General features: G+C 60.8%; 2 protein-coding genes across 8 annotated transcripts in view; one reads left to right on the top strand and one right to left on the bottom strand.

Annotated features, from left to right (window-relative positions):
* The first annotated feature begins 2,850 nt into the window (after positions 1-2,850).
* Positions 2,851-7,754, top strand: TRMT10B (tRNA methyltransferase 10B). 5 transcript variants are annotated; one of them, XM_074533507.1, is made up of 8 exons: positions 2,851-3,106; positions 3,194-3,478; positions 3,684-3,836; positions 4,196-4,274; positions 4,523-4,590; positions 4,788-4,911; positions 6,932-6,989; positions 7,132-7,275. In XM_074533507.1, exons 1-8 carry the CDS (start codon positions 2,900-2,902, stop codon positions 7,136-7,138), a joined length of 981 nt encoding a protein of 326 aa, XP_074389608.1. In that variant the 5' UTR covers positions 2,851-2,899; the 3' UTR covers positions 7,139-7,275. The 5 variants fall into 5 exon arrangements, with proteins under 5 accessions (XP_074389608.1, XP_074389606.1, XP_074389609.1 ...); XM_074533505.1 differs by lacking the exon at positions 6,932-6,989 and having other exon boundaries at positions 2,852-3,106; positions 4,791-4,911; positions 7,132-7,754; XM_074533503.1 differs by lacking the exon at positions 6,932-6,989 and having other exon boundaries at positions 2,854-3,106; positions 7,132-7,754.
* The window catches only part of FRMPD1 (FERM and PDZ domain containing 1), a 32,792-nt gene continuing 20,120 nt past the window's right edge, over positions 7,454-20,125 (bottom strand). For all 3 annotated transcript variants that reach the window (XM_074533499.1, XM_074533498.1, XM_074533500.1), the window contains 8 exons: positions 19,679-19,798; positions 19,233-19,369; positions 17,665-17,791; positions 17,350-17,445; positions 14,654-14,836; positions 13,519-13,666; positions 12,100-12,699; positions 7,454-11,229 (listed from right to left, as the gene is read on the bottom strand). In XM_074533499.1, the coding sequence (XP_074389600.1) occupies positions 8,735-11,229; positions 12,100-12,699; positions 13,519-13,666; positions 14,654-14,836; positions 17,350-17,445; positions 17,665-17,791; positions 19,233-19,369; positions 19,679-19,798 (3,906 nt within the window). In that variant the 3' untranslated portion in view covers positions 7,454-8,734. The remainder of the gene's footprint in view (positions 11,230-12,099; positions 12,700-13,518; positions 13,667-14,653; positions 14,837-17,349; positions 17,446-17,664; positions 17,792-19,232; positions 19,370-19,678; positions 19,799-20,125) is intronic.

Raw genomic sequence — 20,125 nt, 5'->3', positions numbered from 1 at the left:
CCTTATTAATTAGTTTTTTCCAAAACTACCCAGGGAAGGTCAGGGCTCCTCCTCCCCACAAAATTCACTGCTTGAGTGGACTGTGGATATTTCCCCTCGAGTTTTTATAAACATAACTGACATAATATTTTTATAAACACATTAAATGTCAATATGTTTTGGTTTTTTTTAACAGTGTGTCCGGAGAGTGTGGAGGCTGCTACTAAAATCTGAATGGCAATCAGAAGTTAACTATTTGTTAATTGCAGTACACTGCAAGAGTTTCTTGGCCTGTCAGCTTTAGCCACACTGTGCTGTAGATGCCTTAAAGCCAATTATCTAAAATTACCCCTTGTGGGTCCCAGTGCAGTGCCTCTTTCACAGTTCTGTTTCTCCACAGTATCCAGTCTTATTTACAAGGCCATCCTTTGTAACTTGTTTCTAGCTCCATTTCTCTCTCAGCAATGTCTGTCCATTCCATGGCATTTCTAAGCCAGCATTTCTTGTCTCAAGGTCTGCACACTGTATGAGCCTCAGGGTGCCTCGGGCTAACATGGGTGCTCTGCTAGGAAACTGTGAAAAATGAGTATTTTGTGATTGGCTTTTCGCAAATATTCAAAGGAATGTTATATGTGTGGTGTATTATATGTGTTATGCTATACTGTATTAATTTTCTTAAGCACTGTGTTAAATACAGTTTATGTTATAACATAATGTTAAAATAGAAACTATGCATGTGAGATATTTTTTTAAGAAAAGGAATGAGGTACTCACACTGAGACAGCAGCCACAGGACACCTGAATCTTTCAGAGAAAGGGAATTTATTGCCCCATTATCAGGAGAAATGAACTTCTTCCTGCCTCACTCAGCCATGGAGACACTTCAGGATTCAGAGGAAGCTGCTGACAGTGCCCAGACAGAATCCTGTGTTTGAATGGAATTTATGCATCATGGATGAGGTGTATGAATATGCAACAGGCTGTTGTTTTTAAGGGTTAATGCTCTGTTCACGTGGGGCCTTTTTGTGGCCTATTTTGCCCAGAAAGAGGCACCCAGACCATACATAACTCTTTGTTTCTGTTGTCTCATATTGTCCTAATCCCAAATATCCAAATTACTATTACTCTAACAATGTTACTATATTTGCAATAATTTTACTACTTTTAAAATTTTAAAAATAAGCGATTGGCATTTTTTCACAGAAACAAAAGATGAGGCAGTGTTGCAGCCAACTGGAACGGGTTTCCAGCCAGTCAGTTGTGTTGTATTTGCAGGGAATGTCCCAGCACAGGCAGGAAAGATGGATCTGACTCCATGTTCTCACAAGGCTGATTTATTGCTTTGTAATATGATATTATATTAAAGAATACTATATTAACTATACTAAAGAATACAGAAAGGATACTTACAGAATGCTAGAAAGATAATAATGAAAACTCCTGACTCTCTCCAGAGTCCTGACACAGCTTGGCCCTGACTGGCCAAAGGGTGAAAACAACTCCCAGCAGAATCCAATGGAGCAGTCACCTGTGGGCAAACAATCTCCAAACACATTCCAAAGGGGCAAAACACAGGAGAAGCAAATGAGATAAGAATTGTTTTCCTTTTCTCTGAGGCTTCTCAGCTTCCCAGGAGAAAAATCCTGGATGCAGGGATTTTTCAGAGAATGTGAATGGCACACAGGTGTGAGCTGGGCTGTCAGCGATGGAGAGAGACAGGGAGGCTGATGGGGATCAGAATCCCATTTTGCTGTGGGACACTGATGGTGATCCAATTCCATTTTACTGTGACACTGATGGAGATCCAATTCCATTTTACTGTGACACTGATGGGGATCCAATCCCGTTTTGCTGTGACACTGATGGAGATCCAATCCTGTTTTGCTGTGACACTGATGGTGATCCAATCCCATTTTGCTGTGACACTGATGGGGATCCAATCCCATTTTACTGGGGACACTGATGGGGATCCAATCCCATTTTACTGTGGACACTGATGGGGATCCAATCCCATTTTACTGTGGACACTGATGGTGATCCAATCCCGTTTTGCTGTGGCACACAAACATTCCAACCCCCACGGGTGCTGGCAAAGCCCAGGTAAGGGAGCACCAAGGGCCCTGCATGGCACCCACAGGGGTTTGGGTGCTGCAGCCGTGCAGGGAGGGGAGCAGCTCCCAGGCACACACACAGGCAGGGCCCAGGTTTGTCTGTCCCCAGGGCCAGGGCCACCCTGGTGTCAGGGCAGGGCAGAGATCGGGGAATGGGGAGGGAGCAGCTTGGGGACACAGGGACAGACACAGGGACAGACACAGGGACAGGCACAGGGACAGACACAGGGACAGACACAGGGACAGGGCAAGGAGCCAGTGGGGTCTGACAGCTTTTGGGGGAAGCTGCTTCTGTCCCCAGCCCGGGGGATGCCCCCAGGGTCTCCACATACAAATGTTTATGTACTGTCCTAGGGAGACAGCAATGTGTGCAGCAGTGAGCGGGTTACAGTCACAGACACAAACTTATGCACACAACATCATCTCTGGCTTTTGCAGAGTTTGATGGGATTTTCTTTTTCCAGTTCACCTGCCTGATTGAATCTTCTTGCAATCCAGAGTTCCATCTGCTTATGGCTGTCTGCATAGGCACAGTATAACGGGACAAAAAAGGAAGAATAACGATAAAAGAATTGGAATGTACAAAGCAGGGGTGCACGATGGAGGAGCATCCTTGGGAAGCTGTCCGCAGCTGACCGGGCCGGTGGCATCTCTTGTGTGAGCCGGTGACTCCGCACGGCGACAAACCAACGGGGAGCGGGACAAGGGGCACGGCGGCAGCGGGGACACGACGGGCCCGCCGGGGCGGTGCTGCAGCTCGGGGGGACGGACGGAGGGGCCCGGGCCCGCCCCTTCTGCGCCTCGGCACGATGGAGGCCGGCGTGGCGGCGGGCGCGGAGCCGGCGGCGGGCACGGAACCGGCGGCGAGCGAGGCGGAGGCGGGGACAGAGCCGGCGGTGGTGGCGGAGGCGCTGCGGCTGCTGCGGATCGAGCCCTCGGCGGCGGGCGAGCCCAGCCCGGGGCGGGCGGGCGACGCGGCGGAGCCGGGCTCGGTGCGTGCGGCGGAGCCGGGCTCGGTGCGTGCGGCGGGTTCGTGCTCGGTGCTCGGTGCTCGGTGCGTGCTCGGAGCGCCCCGCTGAGCTCGGTGCCCGCTCCCCCCGCAGAGGAACGCGTTGCGGAAGCGGCGGCGCTGGCAGCGCGTTCTCGCCGCCCGGCGCGGGAAGCGGCGGCAGGAGCGGCAGCGCCGCCGGGCGCGGAGGGCAGCGGGGGACGGCAACGGGGACGGCCCGGCAGCGGCGCTCGGCAGCGGCCCCGGCGGGCCCGGACCGCCGTCCCTCCGCCGCGGGAGGGTCCCGGCCGCCCTGGCCACGGAGCGGCTGCTGCAGGCGCGGGCGGCGGGGCCGCGGCTCTGCGTGGACCTCGGCGTGGGCGGCGGCATGAGCGAGAAGGTGCGGGGGTCCCGGGCGGGCTGCTCGGGGGCTGATCGGGGGGTCCCGGACGCGCTGCCCTCCGCGTGTGCCCGTCCCTGCCGCGGGCGGGTGAACGGGCAGCGGGAGCTCGGCGGAGCCGCCCCGGGCCTGCCGGTGCCGTGTGGCCGGGGCTCGGCAGCGGCTCCGCAGCCCAGCCCGGTCACCGTGCCGCCGTGTCCCCCAGGAGAGCGGCCGCCTGGCCTCGCAGATCCGGCGGCTCTACGGCGCGAACCGCCGCGCCGCCCGGCCCTTCTGGCTGTGCCTGACCGGCTTCGCCGCCGGCACCCCCATCTACGAGCAGTGCTTCCGCATGAACGACGGCTTCGAGCGGTACCTGGTGAGGCTCTGGCCCGGGCTCTGCATCTCGTGTACAACTAGCCAGTTGTTGCTGCTCTCCCTTTCTGAAAGCACCCTGAGATCTGAGGAGGAGGAGAGAATTTAATGGGAGGTTTTGGGTGTGTTGATCAGTTGCTAGAACAGGAACATTGTCCAAGTAAAAGGAAAAACGCAGGTCACTGGAGGTGTGTAGGATCTGTGGAGATCTCAGGGGGTCTGTAGGATCTACAAAGCTTTAGCAGTTTGTGTGTCCAAAGCTGCAGTGTCAGTGCTGGGATGTCTCTGTGTCTGGGGAGGGCTTTGTTCTGGCAGATGTACCTGAGGCTAACGAGCTGCTTCACTCTGTCCTGTGGCTTTAAGATGGATACAACTCCAGAGAGTTACCTGGACCTGTTTCCTTTGGAGGCCATTGTTTATCTCACTCCTGACTCTGAGAACGGTAAGTATTTCACTTTAGCAAAGGGAGAACCAGGGCAAAAGGCTGACTTTTAGAAATTTGTTTGAGGCCATTCCACGCTTCAGGCAAGTTGTTCCTCACGGCGCTGTCTCACATGGCACGAGCCATTCTGTGTGCTCAGATGTGGTGCTGAGTCTGTGCTGGTGGAGCCTGTGTGCCCCAGGCTGCAGCCCCTGCAATGGGGAGGCTCTGCCAGGGCTGTGCCGTGGGGTGACTGCTGCTCTTTGCAGTGCTGCAGGACATCGACCCGAGCAAGGTGTACGTGCTGGGAGGGCTGGTGGATGAGAGCATTCACAAGGTGCGTGATCCTGCCCTGTCAGCAGGCACATCCCACTGCTCTGCCTGCACATCCCACACCCAGCCCTTGTCCCTCAAATTCTGCCTGGAGCCAGCAGTGAGCTGGGAGAGGCTGTGGCAGCACAGGTGTGAGCCCCGGGGCACGTCGGTCTGTCCGGTGGCCCCCCCCTGAGGCCGTGTGTCCGTGTGTCCCTGCAGCAGCTGACCCTGCGGAGGGCGCGGGAGCAGCGCCTGCAGACTGCCCGGCTGCCCATCCGAGAGTACATGGTGAGAGCCCCCAACTCCAGGAACTACCACTGCGAGACTCTGGCCATCAACCAGGGTGAGGGGCTGCTGGGGCTGGGGGCTCAAAGGGGAATGGGGGCTCACACAGGGGGCTGGGGGCTCACACAGCACTGGGGGCTCACACGGGGCTGGGGGCTCACACAGGGGGCTGGGGGCTCACAGGGGGCTGGGGGCTCACAGGGGGCTGGGGGCTCACAGGGGGCTAGGAGCTCCCAGAGGGGCTGGGGCTCACACAGGGGCTGGGGGCTCACAGGGGGCTGGGGGCTCACCCAGCACTGGGGGCTCACACAGCACTGGGGGCTCACACAGGGGCTGGGGGCTCACACAGCACTGGGGGCTCACAGGGGGCTGGGGGCTCACCCAGCATTGGGGGCTCACAGGGGACTGGGGGCTCACAGGGGGCTGGGGGCTCACCCAGCACTGGGGGCTCACACAGGGGGCTGGGGGCTCACACAGGGGCTGGGGGCTCACAGGGGGCTGGGGGCTCACAGGGGGCTGGGGCTCACACAAGGACTGGGGGCTCACAGGGGCTGGGGGCTCACACAGGGGGATGGGGGCTCCCACAGGGGCTGGGGGCTCACACAGCACTGGGGGCTGACACAGCACTGGGGGCTCACAGGGGCTGGGGGCTCACCCAGCATTGGGGGCTCCCACAGGGGGCTGGGGGCTCACAGGGGCTGGGGGCTCACAGGGGGCTGGGGGCTCACACAGCACTGGGGGCTCACAGGGGGCTGGGGGCTCACCCAGGGGCTGGGGGCTCACACAGGAGGCTGAGGGTTCACACAGGGGGCTGGGGGCTCACCCAGCACTGGGGGCTCACACAGGGGCTGGGGGCTCACCCAGCACTGGGGGCTGACACAGCACTGGGGGCTCACAGGGGGCTGGGGGCTCACCCAGGGGCTGGGGGCTCACACAGCATTGGGGGCTCACAGGGGCTGGGGGCTCACACAGCACTGGGGGCTCACAGGGGGCTGGGGGCTCACACAGGGCTGGGGGCTCACAGGGGGCTGGGGGCTCACCCAGGGGCTGGGGGCTCACACAGGGGGTTGGGGGCTCACACAGCACTGGGGGCTCACAGGGGGCTGGGGGCTCACAGGGGCTGGGGGCTCACACAGGGGGCTGGGGGCTCACACAGGGGGCTGGGGGCTCACCCAGCACTGGGGGCTCACACAGGGGGCTGGGGGCTCACACAGGGGCTGGGGGCTCACAGGGGGCTGGGGGCTCACACAGCACTGGGGGCTCACACAGGGGGATGGGGGCTCACACAGGGACTGGGGGCTCACAGGGGCTGGGGGCTCACACAGCACTGGGGGCTCACAGGGGGCTGGGGGCTCACAGGGGGCTGGGGGCTCACCCAGCACTGGGGGCTCACACAGCACTGGGGGCTCACCCAGCACTGGGGGCTGACACAGCACTGGGGGCTGACACAGCACTGGGGGCTCACCCAGCACTGGGGGCTGACACAGCATTGGGGGCTCACAGGGGGCTGGGGGCTCACACAGGGGGCTGGGGTCTCACAGGGGCTGGGGGCTCACCCAGCACTGGGGGCTCACAGGGGGCTGGGGGCTCACAGGGGGCTGGGGGCTCACCCAGAACTGGGGCTCACCCACAGGGCTGGCTGGGTGCCCTGCTCCCCGTGCGCAAGGCGCGCACACTCGGCTCTGGGGCTGCTCTGGGCTCAGGGATCCACAGAGGGATGGCACTCCTGAGGCCACCTCAGACTTCTCGGCCACCTCAGCCAGGTGTGACCGTGGCAGGCAGGGTGTTGGTGTCCTGTGCCCCCGTGGGCTGGCACTCGTGGGCACAGCACAGCGTGTGCTCGTGCTCCTTCACCTCTGCAAGGGGAATGCCTCTCTGTTGGTCCCTGCACAGGGGCTCATGGCCCAGGCCAGCTCCTCAAAGCTTTTACCCCTGCCCTGAGGAGTGTGTTGCCTCTCTGTGGACAGAGGGGGTGCCCGGGGGCTGGGGTCTCCCTGCCTGGCAGTGCTCGTGGGAGCACAGCAGCTGTGGCACATGTCAGCCAAGAGAGTGATGGGCACACACTGCTCTATTGACAGAGCCCCTGCTTTGCCCAGAGCTCCCTACAGTGCAGTCCAAAACACCTGTCTGCCCCAGGTGAGTGGGGCAGCTCATCAGGTGTCGCTTGGGGGAGCTCCCCTGGCTCAGCTGCCATCACCTCCCGTGTTTGGTGGGTGTGTGGAGCGCTGGCACTGCTGTCACAGCACAGCGTGTGACCAACCCCTGTGTGTGCTGACAGTGTTTGATGTCCTGTGCACCTTCTACGAGACGCGGAGCTGGCCAGCAGCCCTGAGGGCCGGCGTTTCCTCGGGCAAGGGCTACGTGCTCCCGGACACGGCGGATCAGGTGGAGACACCCCGCAGCGCCACTGCTGCCCAAGGAAACGCTTTATTTCACGGAGAGGAGCTGCACAGGCAGGGAGCACCAGCGTGACCGTGCACGGCAGACGGCTGTTTGCAGCAGGAGCAACACCTTCTACCTCAGGACTGCGGTGCTGGACATCGCCGTGCCCCCCAGCAGGAAGGAAAGCCTGGGATCAGGTGAAAACTGATAGGAATTCAGTTCTTCGCAGCTGTTTGTTTGTGACTCCTTCACCTGCGCTTGTTCTGAGGGTGGGGAGGAGAGCTTTAGGGTGTTTTCTGCATTTTATTGAAACAGAGGAATGTGCAGTTGGGGTTGCAAAGCTTTTGGGCAAGGGAGAGGCCCTGCCATGGGACAGGAAAGTGCTGCCCCTGCAGGAGAAGGTGGGATTGGGGAGCAGCTCCCAAGGGCACTGTGGCCCAGCAGCTTAAACCCACGGACACTTGGTGGGTTGCCGAAGCCTTTGGCTATCTAATATAAAATAAAAGGTTTAGATCCCCATTGTGTCCCTACTGATGAGTGGTGCCTCGTCACAGCTGGCACACGCAGGGCCCTGGGCCCCGTGTCCCTGCTGGGAGGCACCTGGGCCTGGCTGTGCCCTGCACAAAGCAGGGTCGGGTGCCAAGGCACAGCAGGAGTGTGTTTGGTGCAGCTGAGCCGATGCGTTACCTCAGCCACTGCTGCCCCGTGGCCAGTGGCAGCAGGACCTGCAGGTCATCTGAGGTAAGTTTGGTTATGTGTTTTCATTCCTGTCTCACAGCAAACCCTTTCACAGCCCGGGGTGTGCAGGAGCAGGGGCTTTAACCCAGCTTTGAGGTTTAACCCAAGCCTGGGTTAACCTGAGGCTAAGCCACCATGGGGGGCTCCGAGTGTTTCTGCGCTGAGCCCTGGGGGCTCTTGGCCAGCTGGGTGTGGAGACAATCCCTGTCAGTCAGTGTCCCCGAGGCAGGGGACGGCCCTGTCCCTGAGCCAGGGGACAGCCCTGTCCCCACCTGCCCCGAGCCAGGGAACAGCCCTGTCCCCACCTGTCCCCGAGCCAGGGAACAGCCCTGTCCCCACCGTGCCTGGCAGAGGCGCTGCCGCAGGGACTGCGGGCCAGCAGCAGCAGCTGCAGCAGCGCACCCAGCACAGCTGCGGAAAAGCAGCTGGACTGGCATCACTGTGTTCCCTCGGCCACCCGGGCCTGTCCCATTCGGGCCGGGCGGGGTTCGGTGTTCCATCAGTGTCAGTGACAGGCAGGCTCAAGGGCTCTTCCCCACGGGTGGCACAGGCAGCTGAGAGAACACGGCGAGCCTGACCAGCTGCACAGCCCGTGGGATGAGCCCTGGGCAGGACACACACACACTGCAGTGCTCCGAGAGCAGCTGGGGCAAGGCTGCCCTTGGGGAGCCCTGCCAGAAGGTGTGGGCACGTCCTGCCTGGGGGACAGCCTGAGGTGGGCACAGGGCACACACGTGGCTCTGTCCCCCTCAGTGTGCCCATCACAGCCTCGGGGCCGCCCTGAACTGCTGCAGGAGGCAGAGGATGGCAGCGGCCAGGGCCATGTGCTGGCGGGCCAGCAGCTTGGTGCCCAGCTCGGGGCACACCTGCCCGTGCAGCTGCTGCTGCAGGGCCTGCACCAGCCGCTGGTAGGTGCCCACCACACGGCCCAGCGCCGCCCCCAGCTCCTGCTGGCGCTGCCCGCAGTGCTGGCAGTGTGCCACCTGGAAGCAGGTCACTGCCAGCTGCACCAGGCGGTCGAAGGTGGCTCTCAGGGCGCACTGCACCTCGGGCAGAGGCTGCTCCGCGCTCAGCAGCGCCTGGCAGCTGGACAGCAGGTCCTGGGAAGCCCAGCCCAAGGCACCCTTGCTCTCCGCACCCTGCTCCGCGCACTGGCGGTGCAGGGGGGCGGCCTGGTTGCCGCAGAGCTGCCCCACAACCTGCTGCAGCTCCACGGTGTAGGCCAGGAAGCGTGAGAGATCCGCGGCGCTGGCCCACGCCTGCTGCTTCAGCTGCCCGAGCGCTCGCAGGTGCGGCTCCTGCCCTGCCCTGTCCCCAGCAATGTACAACCCGCCGCCGGGGGTCCTGGCAAGGCTGCAGCTGCTGGACGGGGGGCAGGTGAGGGGCCCTGGCAGCTGGGGGGGCCCGCTTTCACCCTCCCCCTGGCTGTGGGGCTGGGGGAAGCAGCTGATGTAGGGCAGGCGGCAGCCGCAGCTCTCCAGCCCGTGTGCGACGGGGGACAGAGGGGTCTGCTCACCCTCCTCGGGGTTAAAACAGGGCAACGAGTGTGTTACAGCCCCGTGGTCTGCTGCTGCTTTCCCCGGGGGCGCTGGGACCGGGGAGATGGAGAGCCCTGCAGCCGGAGGCAGGCAGGAGCCCTGGCCCAGCCCCGCCGCCTGCCCCCGGGGAAGGGGAGCCCGAGCAGGCTGCGGCTGCTGCTGAGCCGCAATGCCCGCACCTCCCGGCTGCCCTGCATCCTCGGGCTGCCCCGCAGCCGGCCCCGAGCTGCCCACCAGCTCCCTGGCACAGCCTGCTCCTGCTGCCGGGGATGCGGGCACCTTCCTGCCAGGGGCACCGGCCCCGCTGCACCCGCTGGGCATCACACAGCCCAGGGGCTCCAGGGGGACATTGGCCCTGTCCTGCAGGCTGTGTGACACCGGGGCTGTCCTCACGCCCAGTGCCAGCCAGGAGAGGTGGGTGAGAGCCCCCGGGGCGCTGCTGCAGCCTGCCAGGAGCTGGGCAGTGTCTGGGAGCCCCGTGTGCCCCTCGTGCACCCTCAGCAGGGTCTGCCTGCTCACCCCCTGCCAGCCCCTGGCATGGGACACGGCCCCCTCGCAGCTGCTGCTGGCACTGCCCTGGATGTCAGCATGGAGCTCGCCATCAGTACAGCACTGACCATCGGAACGGCCCTGGCTGTCAGCCTGGCACTGACCATCACCATGGCACTGACCATCGGCATGGCACTGCCCATCGGCACTGCCCTCAAGGTCAGCTTGGAGCTGGCCATGGGCATGGCACTGACCATCGGCACCGCCCTCAATGTCAGCATGGAGCTGGCCATGGGCATGGCACTGACCCTCGCCATGGCACTGACCCTCGCCATGGCACTGACCATGGGCACAGCCCTGACTCTCACCATGGCCCTGACCATCAGCAGCGCCCTTGTCAGTGGCACAGCTCTGGCCATGGGCTTTGCTCTCCCGACAGGGAGCCAGGGAAGGCTCCACCCTGGCAGGGAGCAGCCCCTGCCCCTGGGCCAGCTCCCGGGGAGGGGCCGTGCTGGGCACAGGAGCCGGTGGCAGCAGCAGGAGCTTGTTAGAAGGGCACACAACAGCAGAGGGCACCACGCCGGCCTCGTGCCGGGCGGGCACCACCTCACCCCGCTCCTCCTGTGGTGCTGGGCTCTGCCAGCCCGCAGTGGGCACAGGGCTCTCCTGGCTCACACACCCAGAACCTGCCTCCCCTGGGCAGCTCCACTGGGCAGCTGCCCTGGCGCTGTGGGGAAGGGGCTCCAGGGACAGCAAAGGGGGCTGCTGTGGCTGCACGCTGCTCTCCTCCCCGCCGTGGCCACCGGGAGGGTGAATGTCCAGAAGGGAGGAGACCAGCCATTCCATCACCGACTTTGTCCCCGTGGCGCCAGGCTGCGTGTCCCTCGGAGCAGAGCAGGGCTCTGTGCCAGCAGTGTCCCTCTGGGCCTGGGGGGCTGCAGGAATCCCCCTCTCCACGTCCTTCCCCGTGTCCTCTGCCGAGGGCTGAGTGGGTGGCCAGGAGCAGCAGCGCTGTGCCGAGCCGGGGGCAGCTGCAGGGAAGCTGACCTGCGAGGTGTAATCAGTTTTCAGGAAGGACCTTCTCTTCCTCAGGCTCTTGCTGCAGCTCAGCTCCCTCTCCTGGCCCTGCTTCTCCCTGGTCGAGGGGTTCTCCCCCAAGCTGTAGCACCTCAGCCTCTTTGGGATGCAGGAGGAGCTCCCTGTGCCCTCCCAGGATGCAGCATCATAGCCTGATGGCAAGAAAAAACACAGAAATCAGCAAGTCATCCCGGGCAGCACAATACCCTCATGCCTACACAGAGGGCCCAAAAAGCTCCTGGCACAGCCTTGGAATCACAGGCACAAAAGTCCAGCAGCAGTTCCGGGTTCCCAAGAGCAAAAGGAAATGATCTCTGGTGGGGAGTGGGATGTCAGATGGTGTGTGGTACAGGATCTGGGCATGAGGGAGCAGCTTCACCTGCAGGCAGGTGTGGCTGGGCCTCCCCAGGTAAATCTGGGGACGGCAGCAGCCCCAGGAGAGCACTGCCCTCAGCTGCAGGCACATCACCAAGGAGAAGCACGGCCAGAGGGCACCAGCTGCGTTTTTAGGTGGTAACAATTTCCATAGTGACAGCTTTGCCTGGACACAGTACAGTGACTGCATTATCAAAGCCAAAACTGTTCCAACAGAATGAATTACATTCGTAAGAGGTTCTGTTAATACTCAAAGAGCTGATTGCTTCAGGAACAGGAATACTCCCATTTCTGAGAAAATACAATGGTCAGGGAGCTGCCCAGCCCTGGGAATCCTTGACCCAGCTCTGAACCCAGCCTCTGGCCTGAGCACACCTTTGATCTCGGGGGGTTCATGTGACAATGCTTTACAGGCTTGGGACATTCCAGAATGCCTGAAAACTGAAACTCCTGCAAACTGACTTCTGCCAGCACCGTGTGTGTTTGCACATGATAACAAGTCCCCCTGCAATGTCACCGTAAGGGCGCTGAGGAGCGGCCTGCAGAGCACGGAGGCTCAAAGCTCCTTCCAAAGCCCCGCAGGAGCTCCGGGAGCAGGCAGGGGGACGGAGCAGGCAGCCCCTGCAGCAGGACCCGCTGTGCTTTACCTGCCGGCGGGCTGAGCCGGTCCGCAGCATCGTAGAACTCCTCCTCGGAGCTGGAGTCGGCGAATCCCGGCGGCGGCCGCAGCACGGGCTCGCCGTGCCCCGCTGTCCCCGGCGGGCCGGGCGCGGGGGACGCTCCGGAGCCGGGGCTCCCCTCGGGCAGCGGGGCCGGGGCCTCGCCCAGCCCTGCGGGGCCGCCCCCGGGCAGCGCCTGCGGGGAGCAGAACCCGTCCCCGGTGCCGCTGCCGGTGCCGGCGGGGCTGTCCGCGGCGCACCCCGGCACGAAGCCGCTCTCGGAGCCGCTCGTGTCCCGCACGGCGGCCGTGCAGAACCGCAGCAGCCCCGGCCGGGAGGAAGGGCGCGCGTCCGCCTCATCCTCCTCCTCCAGCGCATCCACGGAGTCGCTGGAGCCGCTGGTCCTGAAGCCGCGGCTCTCGGCGTTGGCCGAGTCGGAGGCCTCGGAGGCGCTGTCGCTGCCGGTGTCGCCGCGGGGCTCCGCCGCTCCCGGTGCCGCGCCGCCGCTCGCCGCGGGGCTCCGCCGCTCCGAGCCCGAACCCGGCTCGCAGGAGTCCTCGGAGTCGCTGCAGGCTCGGGATTCATAGCCTGCGGTGTAAACGAGCCGCTCAGCCCGGGCTGGGACAGAGCCTGACCCGCGGACACGCGGGGATCAGAGCCCCCGGGCAGCAGGGCAGAGTGGGGATGGAGCTGCGGGTGCTCCCAGCCCAGAGCAGCTCCCGGAGCTCAGGGCAGGGACACAGGGACCTGGGGGTGTTCTCAGAGCAGCCCCCGGAGCTCAGGGCAGGGGCACAGGGAGCTGGGGGTGTTCTCAGCCCTCTCCAGCCCCCGGAGCTCAGGGCAGGGGCACAGGGACCTGGGGGTGTTCTCAGAGCAGCCCCCGGAGCTCAGGGCAGGGGCACAGGGACCTGGGGGTGCTCTCAGAGCAGCCCCCGGAGCTCAGGGCAGGGGCACAGGGACCTGGGGGTGTTCTCAGAGCAGCCCCCAGAGCTCAGGGCAGGGGCACAGGGACCTGGGGGTGCTCTCAGAGCAGCTCCCGGAGCTCAGGGTAGGCTGTGGATGGAGCTGCGGGTGCTCCCAGCCCAGAGCAGCCCCCGGAGCTCAGGGCAGGGGCACAGGGACCTGGGGGTGTTCTCAGAGCAGCCCCCGGAGCTCAGGGCAGGCTGGGGATGGAGCTGCGGGTGCTCTCAGCCCTCTCCAGCCCCCCAGAGCTGCCAGCCCAGCTGAGCCCAAACCCTCGGTGCCCATGAGCCTGCAGCTCTCACAGAGCCAGAATGCTGGAGAAGCCCTCTGAGACCATCCAGTCCAGCCTCAATCAAGCTCATCACACAGCCCTCCAGCCATGGAGCTGGGCCATGCACCCATTCCTCCCCAGCCTGTGTCACAAAAAAAGCTGTTTTTACGGACCTTCCTCAGCTGAGACACGGTGCAGCTGCTGCTGTTTCTCTCCCCAGGTGAATATGGAGGCGTTTGCATCCACAAGGAGTCTGTAGTAGCCAGCGATGAGGCACACGAGGTCCTTTGCACTGTTTGACTCCAGCAGCAGAGTAAGCACCTTTTTTGGTTTATTTTCAGAGGTGTGGGGGAGAAAAGAGTAAAGAAGATTAGAATAAACAAATATAGATTAGAATAAACAAACATTGTTTGTACCACAGTCAGCAGGAACAGGCTGCACCAGGACAAGGCACCCCCTTTGTCTCATACAAGGAGGCACAAAGAAGAGAAATTTATTTTTCTAGCCTTTTGTGCTTTTGCTGTGTCTCACTGATGGAGGAAAAAAAAATCACTTTTCCTCAGCAGGAAAAATCACTTCTCTCTAACAATTTTTTTGGTTCTTCCTATGAGGTTTCCGTGCCGTGGCTGCTCTAAGCCTTTTATCCTGGTGACTCCCTGTTGGAACCCAGGAAATCCCTCTGGCTGCCCTGGAAGGGCTCAGAGACCCTGGCACAGAGCCCAAGACCCCTGAGCCTTTGATTTAGCCCTTGGAAAAAACAATTACCAACCTCGTATGAAGAATTACAAGCCACAAAAGTTTATGTCAAATGACAGTAAATTTATCCACAGAGTGGAAAAATCTTTTTTGGGTTTTTAGAATGGGGGTTCAGGGGGCAAGATGAAGGAATCTGGGCATGTCCAGCCTTTCTCCTTCTTCTTCTTGGTCTCCATCTTCTGGGTGATGGTGGCACTTTTGGATTGGTTTAGAGTAGAAGCTCACTGTCCAACACAGGTGATGGGTATTGGAAAGTAACTGTAAATATTGTACATGTAGTTTTCAGTATAAAAAGATAACACTGCCCTGGGGCAGGCAGAGTGCCTCTGACTGTCCTGCTGGACAGACCTGGGCAGGGCAGGAGAAAGAATTTTACAGATAAGGAACAATAAACAACCTTGAGACTGAGAAATGAAGAGCTCTGACTGCTTCGAGCACCGGGCTGGGAACAGAGACTTTGTGACACATCTCGGGGTCACTGTGAGCAGCAGAGACCCTGAGAACTCCCCTGGCCTCTGAGGAGATGGTGCAGGAGCCCCCTCAGGTGCTCACCTTCAGGTCCTGCAGGTAGATCTTGACGGTGCTGACGCGCTCCGAGTCGTCGCTGAGCTCCACCCTGCTGATGCTGGGGAACTCGGCCAGGCTGCTGGCGATGTTCAGCTTGCTGTTCACGATCTGGCTCACGCCGTGCCTGGCGCCCACCAGCAGCGCCACGTACGACTCCCGGTCCTGCAGCTGCACAGGGGCACGGGTCACACCTGGGCACGGGTCACACCTGGGCACGGGTCACACCTGGGCACGCATCACACCTGGGCACGGATCACACTTGGGCATGGGTGACATCTGGGCATAGGTCACACCTGGGCACGGGTCACATCTGGGCACGGGTCACACCTGGGCACAGGTCACACCTGGGCATGGGTCACACCTGGGCACGGGTCACACCTGGGCACGCATCACACCTGGGCATGGGTCACACCTGGGCACGGGTCACATCTAAGCATGGGTCACACCTGGGCATGGGTCACACCTGGGCATGGGTCACATCTGGGCACGGGTCACACCTGGGCACGCATCACACCTGGGCACAGGTCACACCTGGGCATGGGTCACACCTGGGCACGGGTCACACCTGGGCATGGGTCACACCTGGGCGTGGGTCACACCTGGGCACGCGTCACACCTGGGCATGGGTCACACCTGAGCATGGGTCACACCTGGGCACGGGTCACACCTGGGCACGCGTCACACCTGGGCACGGGTCACATCTGGGCATGGGTCACACCTGGGCACGGGTCACACCTGGGCACGCATCACACCTGGGCATGTGTCACACCTGGGCACGGGCCACACCTGGGCACGCATCACACCTGGGCACGGGTCACACCTGGGCATGGGTCACATCTGGGCACGGGTCACATCTGGGCACGCATCACACCTGGGCACAGGTCACACCTGGGCACGGGTCACACCTGGGCACGGGTCACACCTGGGCATGTGTCACACCTGGGCACGGGTAACACCTGGGCACGCGTCACACCTGGACATGGGTCACACCTGGGCACGCATCACACCTGGGCATGGGTCACACCTGGGCACGGGTCACATCTAAGCATGGGTCACACCTGGGCATGGGTCACACCTGGGCATGTGTCACACCTGGGCACGGGTCACACCTGGGCATGGGTCACACCTGGGCATGTGTCACACCTGGGCACGGGTCACACCTGGGCACGCGTCACACCTGGGCACGGGTCACACCTGGGCACGGGTCACACCTGGGCACGTGTCACACCTGGGCATGGGTCACACCTGGGCACGGGTCACACCTGGGCACGCATCACACCTGGGCACGCGTCACATCTGGGCATGGGTCACACCTGGGCATGGGTCACACCTGGGCACGCGTCACACCTGGGCACGTGTCACATCTGGGCACGGGTCACACCTGGGCACGGGTCACACCTGGGCACGTGTCACACCTGGGCACGCGTCACACCCGGGCACGGGTCACACCCGGGCATGGGTCACACCTGGGCACGTGTCACACCTGGGCACGCGTCACACCTGGGCACGCGTCACACCTGGGCACGGGTCACACCTGGGCATGGGTCACACCTGGGCACGGGTCACATCTGGGCAGGGGTCACACCTGGGCACGGGTCACACCTGGGCATGGGTCACACCTGGGCACGGGTCACATCTGGGCACGGGTCACACCTGGGCACAGGTCACACCTGGGCACGGGTCACATCTGGGCATGGGGCACACCTGGGCACGGGTCACATCTGGGCACAGGTCACACCTGGGCAGGGCCCCTTTGGCCCCCCAGCTCCTGTGGGGTCCCAGCACTGACCCTCCTTCCACAGCAGCCCCCTCCCTGCCCTTTCCCCACACAGGGACAGCAGCCTCCCGTGGGGCCCAGGGGTGCAGCAGCCACCTGGCACACCCAGGGATGGGGCTGGCAGCAGGTGGGCACTGTCACAGGGTCCCCATATGGGACCTGCTGCAGGGTGGAAACTTCACAAAGACGTTTCTGGGCTTGGAAGATACCTCAGTGCTTTGTGTTAAAGTGATACACTTAATGGGAAATGAATTAATGCACATACAACTTGGCAGAAATTGTTCAATTTGCAGGTATAAAAGGTGTAAAGATTAGCATTACTGTGACCCATGGGTGCCCTCCAGCATTGCTCAGCTCCCTGTGTGACACAGCTTGAGCTCTGCAGCTCAGCACAGACCCAGCTGGGGACTGGCAGAAAAATCAACAACCCAAGAAACCTCTAATAGAAAGGGAAGAGTTCTTTTTTGCAGCAAGATTTAAGGGTTTCCAGTGTTTTCCCAGGAGTTCGAAGCCTGCCCATATTTCCCAAGCACTTTATAACACACTAAGGATAGACAGGCTTTATCTGAAGAGCAAGAGTGACAGCTTCCAATCACAAAAAAATGCAAAACTGTTCTGCAGGCTGGTCTGTGCTGTGGACACTTCAGTGGGATTAAACTGATTTTCTCCAGCACAGCCCCTCACCAACACCCACCATGGCATCCCAGGGCAGGGAGAGGCACTGTGGCCACTGGGACTGCACGCCCAAAGCAATTCCTCTCACAAACAGCTCCCACCACCATGGTGGCATTGAAAATCCCACTCACAAACAGCTCCCACCACCATGGTGGCATTGAAAATCCCCCACAAACCAGCTCCTACCACCATGGTGGCATTGAAAATCCCACTCTCAAAGAGCTCCTACCATCATGGTGGCATTGAAGATCATCCCGCTGTACATCTTCAGCTCGCCCAGGATCTGCAGGTAGCTGAGGCGCACCTGGGCTGGGCTGAGCGTGTGCTTGGGGGGCAAGAGAGGGAGCAGGGTCAGAAACAGGCTCTGCAGGCAGCTGCAGCAGGCACACAGCCTGGCACCAGCACAGCCAGCTCGGTGTGCCCGCAGAGGTGCCCACGGAGCCCCCACACAGCCCATGGCAAGCACAGCACAGGGAGATGAGGGAGCGTGGGGGCAGAGAACAGCCCCAGGGGAGGGCACACCTGAGCGGGGATCACACACTACCTTCTGCCGAGGGTCCAGCAGCACCTGGTTCCTCTTCAGGTGGTAGCTGATGGCTTTCTTGATGTCCTTGCCTCGCATGTTCCGCAGCAGCGTGGGCGAGATGAAGTTCTCGATTCCCCAGTCCCTCCTGGCAGGAAGAGGGAAGGGAGCACAGGGGGTCCCAGCCATGCTGGCCCCACAGCACAGGGCAGGGCAGGGGCACCAGGCAGCCTGGGGGGCTGTGGCAGCCCCTGGAATTCAGTGCTCGGGGGGGATTGCACAGTGTGCACTCTGAGGTGCAGAATGGCCATGGTTTCACGGGGTTTCACAGGAGGGAACTCACAACCTGCCTGAGCAGGACAGTCCCCATGTCCCCTTGCCGTCCCCAGGATGGGCAGTCTGTCCTTGCATGCACCTTGCTTGGGTGACAGCATTGTGACATTGCAGCACTTCCTGCACCCAAAACGTGGGCCGGGTGTGCTGCTGGAGTTTGCTCAGCCCAGGCATTAAACACATGTGGGGTGAGAGCAGTGCAGCTGCCCCTCCCTGCACACTGGGCACGTCTGGCTGCACGCGAGGCAGCCAGCGCCTGGTAATTAACCTGGTCACCGCACAGTGCCTGGTAATTAGCAAGGAGCTCATCACCGCTGCTGCAGCGGGGTCTGTCTGGGGCAGGAGCAGTCCAGGAGCACCAAGGTGCAGCACAGCACACCTGCGCCTTCTGAAAGCATTGTTTGGTCATTTCCCCACAGATGCCAGTACTCCACATTGCCCGAAGGAGGCGTTTCTGGGCTGCTTCTGGCGGATGCAGAGATGCGCTGGCTCTGCAAGGCTGGCCATTACACCCTCTCTCTGCAGACACTGCAATCAATGCTGGCAGGAGCAGCTTGGCTAACCATCACTGCCTGAGAGAGCTGCAGTTTCAGGGCCCTGGCCCTGTGACAGAGAAGAGCCTCCCTGTGCCTCGGGACACACCCAGGAGTGCACTGCCTGCACTGCTGTGGCAGGTCAGGGGGTTTGGGATTTGCAGTAGTTACATATCCTCTGAACAGAGAGGAACATGGCTCTCCCAGGAAAATCCTGGGCAGCTGTGTAGAAGCTGTGTTAAACTTAGAATTCAAACCATTATCTCTCTTTCTGTAACCATTGTTTATAAATATGGTTCTCCAGAGTGCACTATTCATAGTTCACCAATAGTATTAAAAAAATTCCTAAAAGCCAATCAAATCTTAAATCCACCATTATTTCTGTAAAAACTGTAGATTTGTGATAATAAAGTATCTTTTCATACATCATTATTTCTATAAAATATGTAGAGTTCTAATAATAAAGTGTCTTTTAATAATCAAGTGTCTTATCACCTTCTGATGAGGCTTGTGATGAAGCCTCTATCTCATCTATGTCAGTGGCCCTTCAGCAGCAGGGGCTGAGGACAGGGAGGCCCCTGAGGCCACCATGCCCAGCCAAGGGGCTCAGTCCCCTCTGGCCTCCTGTGCAGAGCTGAACAGGGGCCAAGCAGCAGCTGAGCCCCCCTTTGGGGCGCTCCTGCTGTCCCTGGGCTCGGTGGCAGGGGAGCAGGGGGCACTCACTCGATGTATTTCAGGGACACCTTCTGGGGCTGGGCACAGGCAGAGATCCTCTCCTGGATGTGCAGGGCAGCCAGGCGCAGGGCCACGCTGCACTTCATCTCCACTGCAAACCTCTCCTGGAGCACGTCGCTGCAGCTCTGGGGCAAACACAGCACAGTCAGGCCCGCAGGGACACAGAGCAAGGCTGCCAGCACAGCACAGCTCCACGCAGCCAGCTAGGGACATCCCCAGCCAAGCACACACTCTGCTCGTGCTTGTAACTTTATCTCTGAGCGAGCTGACTTAGTTGATAAAGCGGATTTAAGAGTTCGAGGCAAATTGAATGGAAATGCCCTGATTTTAAGTGCTCTGCATTTCCATGCAGCTGAGCCACTCTGGGGCACACTCTGGTTTAAGGCACAAATAAGAAGGGATTCCCAAACACAGAACCCAAGCCCCAGTGTCACCTGCAGGTATAGATACTCAAAGGCCACTGGGTCTTCCTGCAGGAGGTCCAAGGGGTCCCTGGGGACAAAGCACACCCTGAAGAGGCAGCGGTAGTCATGAGAGTCTCTCTTCTGGACCACCTGCAAGAGAGAGAGGGGGCATCACAGTACTGGGGAAGATGAAACGGGAAAGCCTTACAAATATGATTGTCTGGCAAAGGATTTTGAGAATATGGAAATTATAAGAGAGATTGAAATGAAAGCAAGCTTTGAGGTGCCTCAGTTACTGAACAACAGGAAAACAATGGCATGGCCAGCTGAAGGTAATCCCCTATTGATGGAACAACACCCTCTGCTTGCAGACAGCTCCAGGGGTCAGAGCAGACCCTGCAGCTTGGCAGAAGGGTGCAAAGAGGAGTTTGCAGGGTTTAACATGTAACACAGGATGGTGATGTAATGATTCTTATA

Source organism: Zonotrichia albicollis, chromosome Z (assembly GCF_047830755.1).
Source record: "Zonotrichia albicollis isolate bZonAlb1 chromosome Z, bZonAlb1.hap1, whole genome shotgun sequence".
Classification (NCBI taxonomy): Eukaryota; Metazoa; Chordata; class Aves; order Passeriformes; family Passerellidae; genus Zonotrichia; species Zonotrichia albicollis.
This window is presented reverse-complemented; position numbering and strand designations above follow the sequence as displayed.

Bases quoted from the DNA above. Each gene is read 5' to 3' on its own strand.
- TRMT10B (XM_074533503.1), top strand. From the start codon at position 2,900: ATGGAGGCCGGCGTGGCGGCGGGCGCGGAGCCGGCGGCGGGCACGGAA. The intron at 3,479-3,683 runs GTGCGGGGGTCC...CGTGTCCCCCAG, and splicing joins GCGGCGGCATGAGCGAGAAG to GAGAGCGGCCGCCTGGCCTC. The intron at 4,912-7,131 runs GTGAGGGGCTGC...GTGTGCTGACAG, and splicing joins GACTCTGGCCATCAACCAGG to TGTTTGATGTCCTGTGCACC.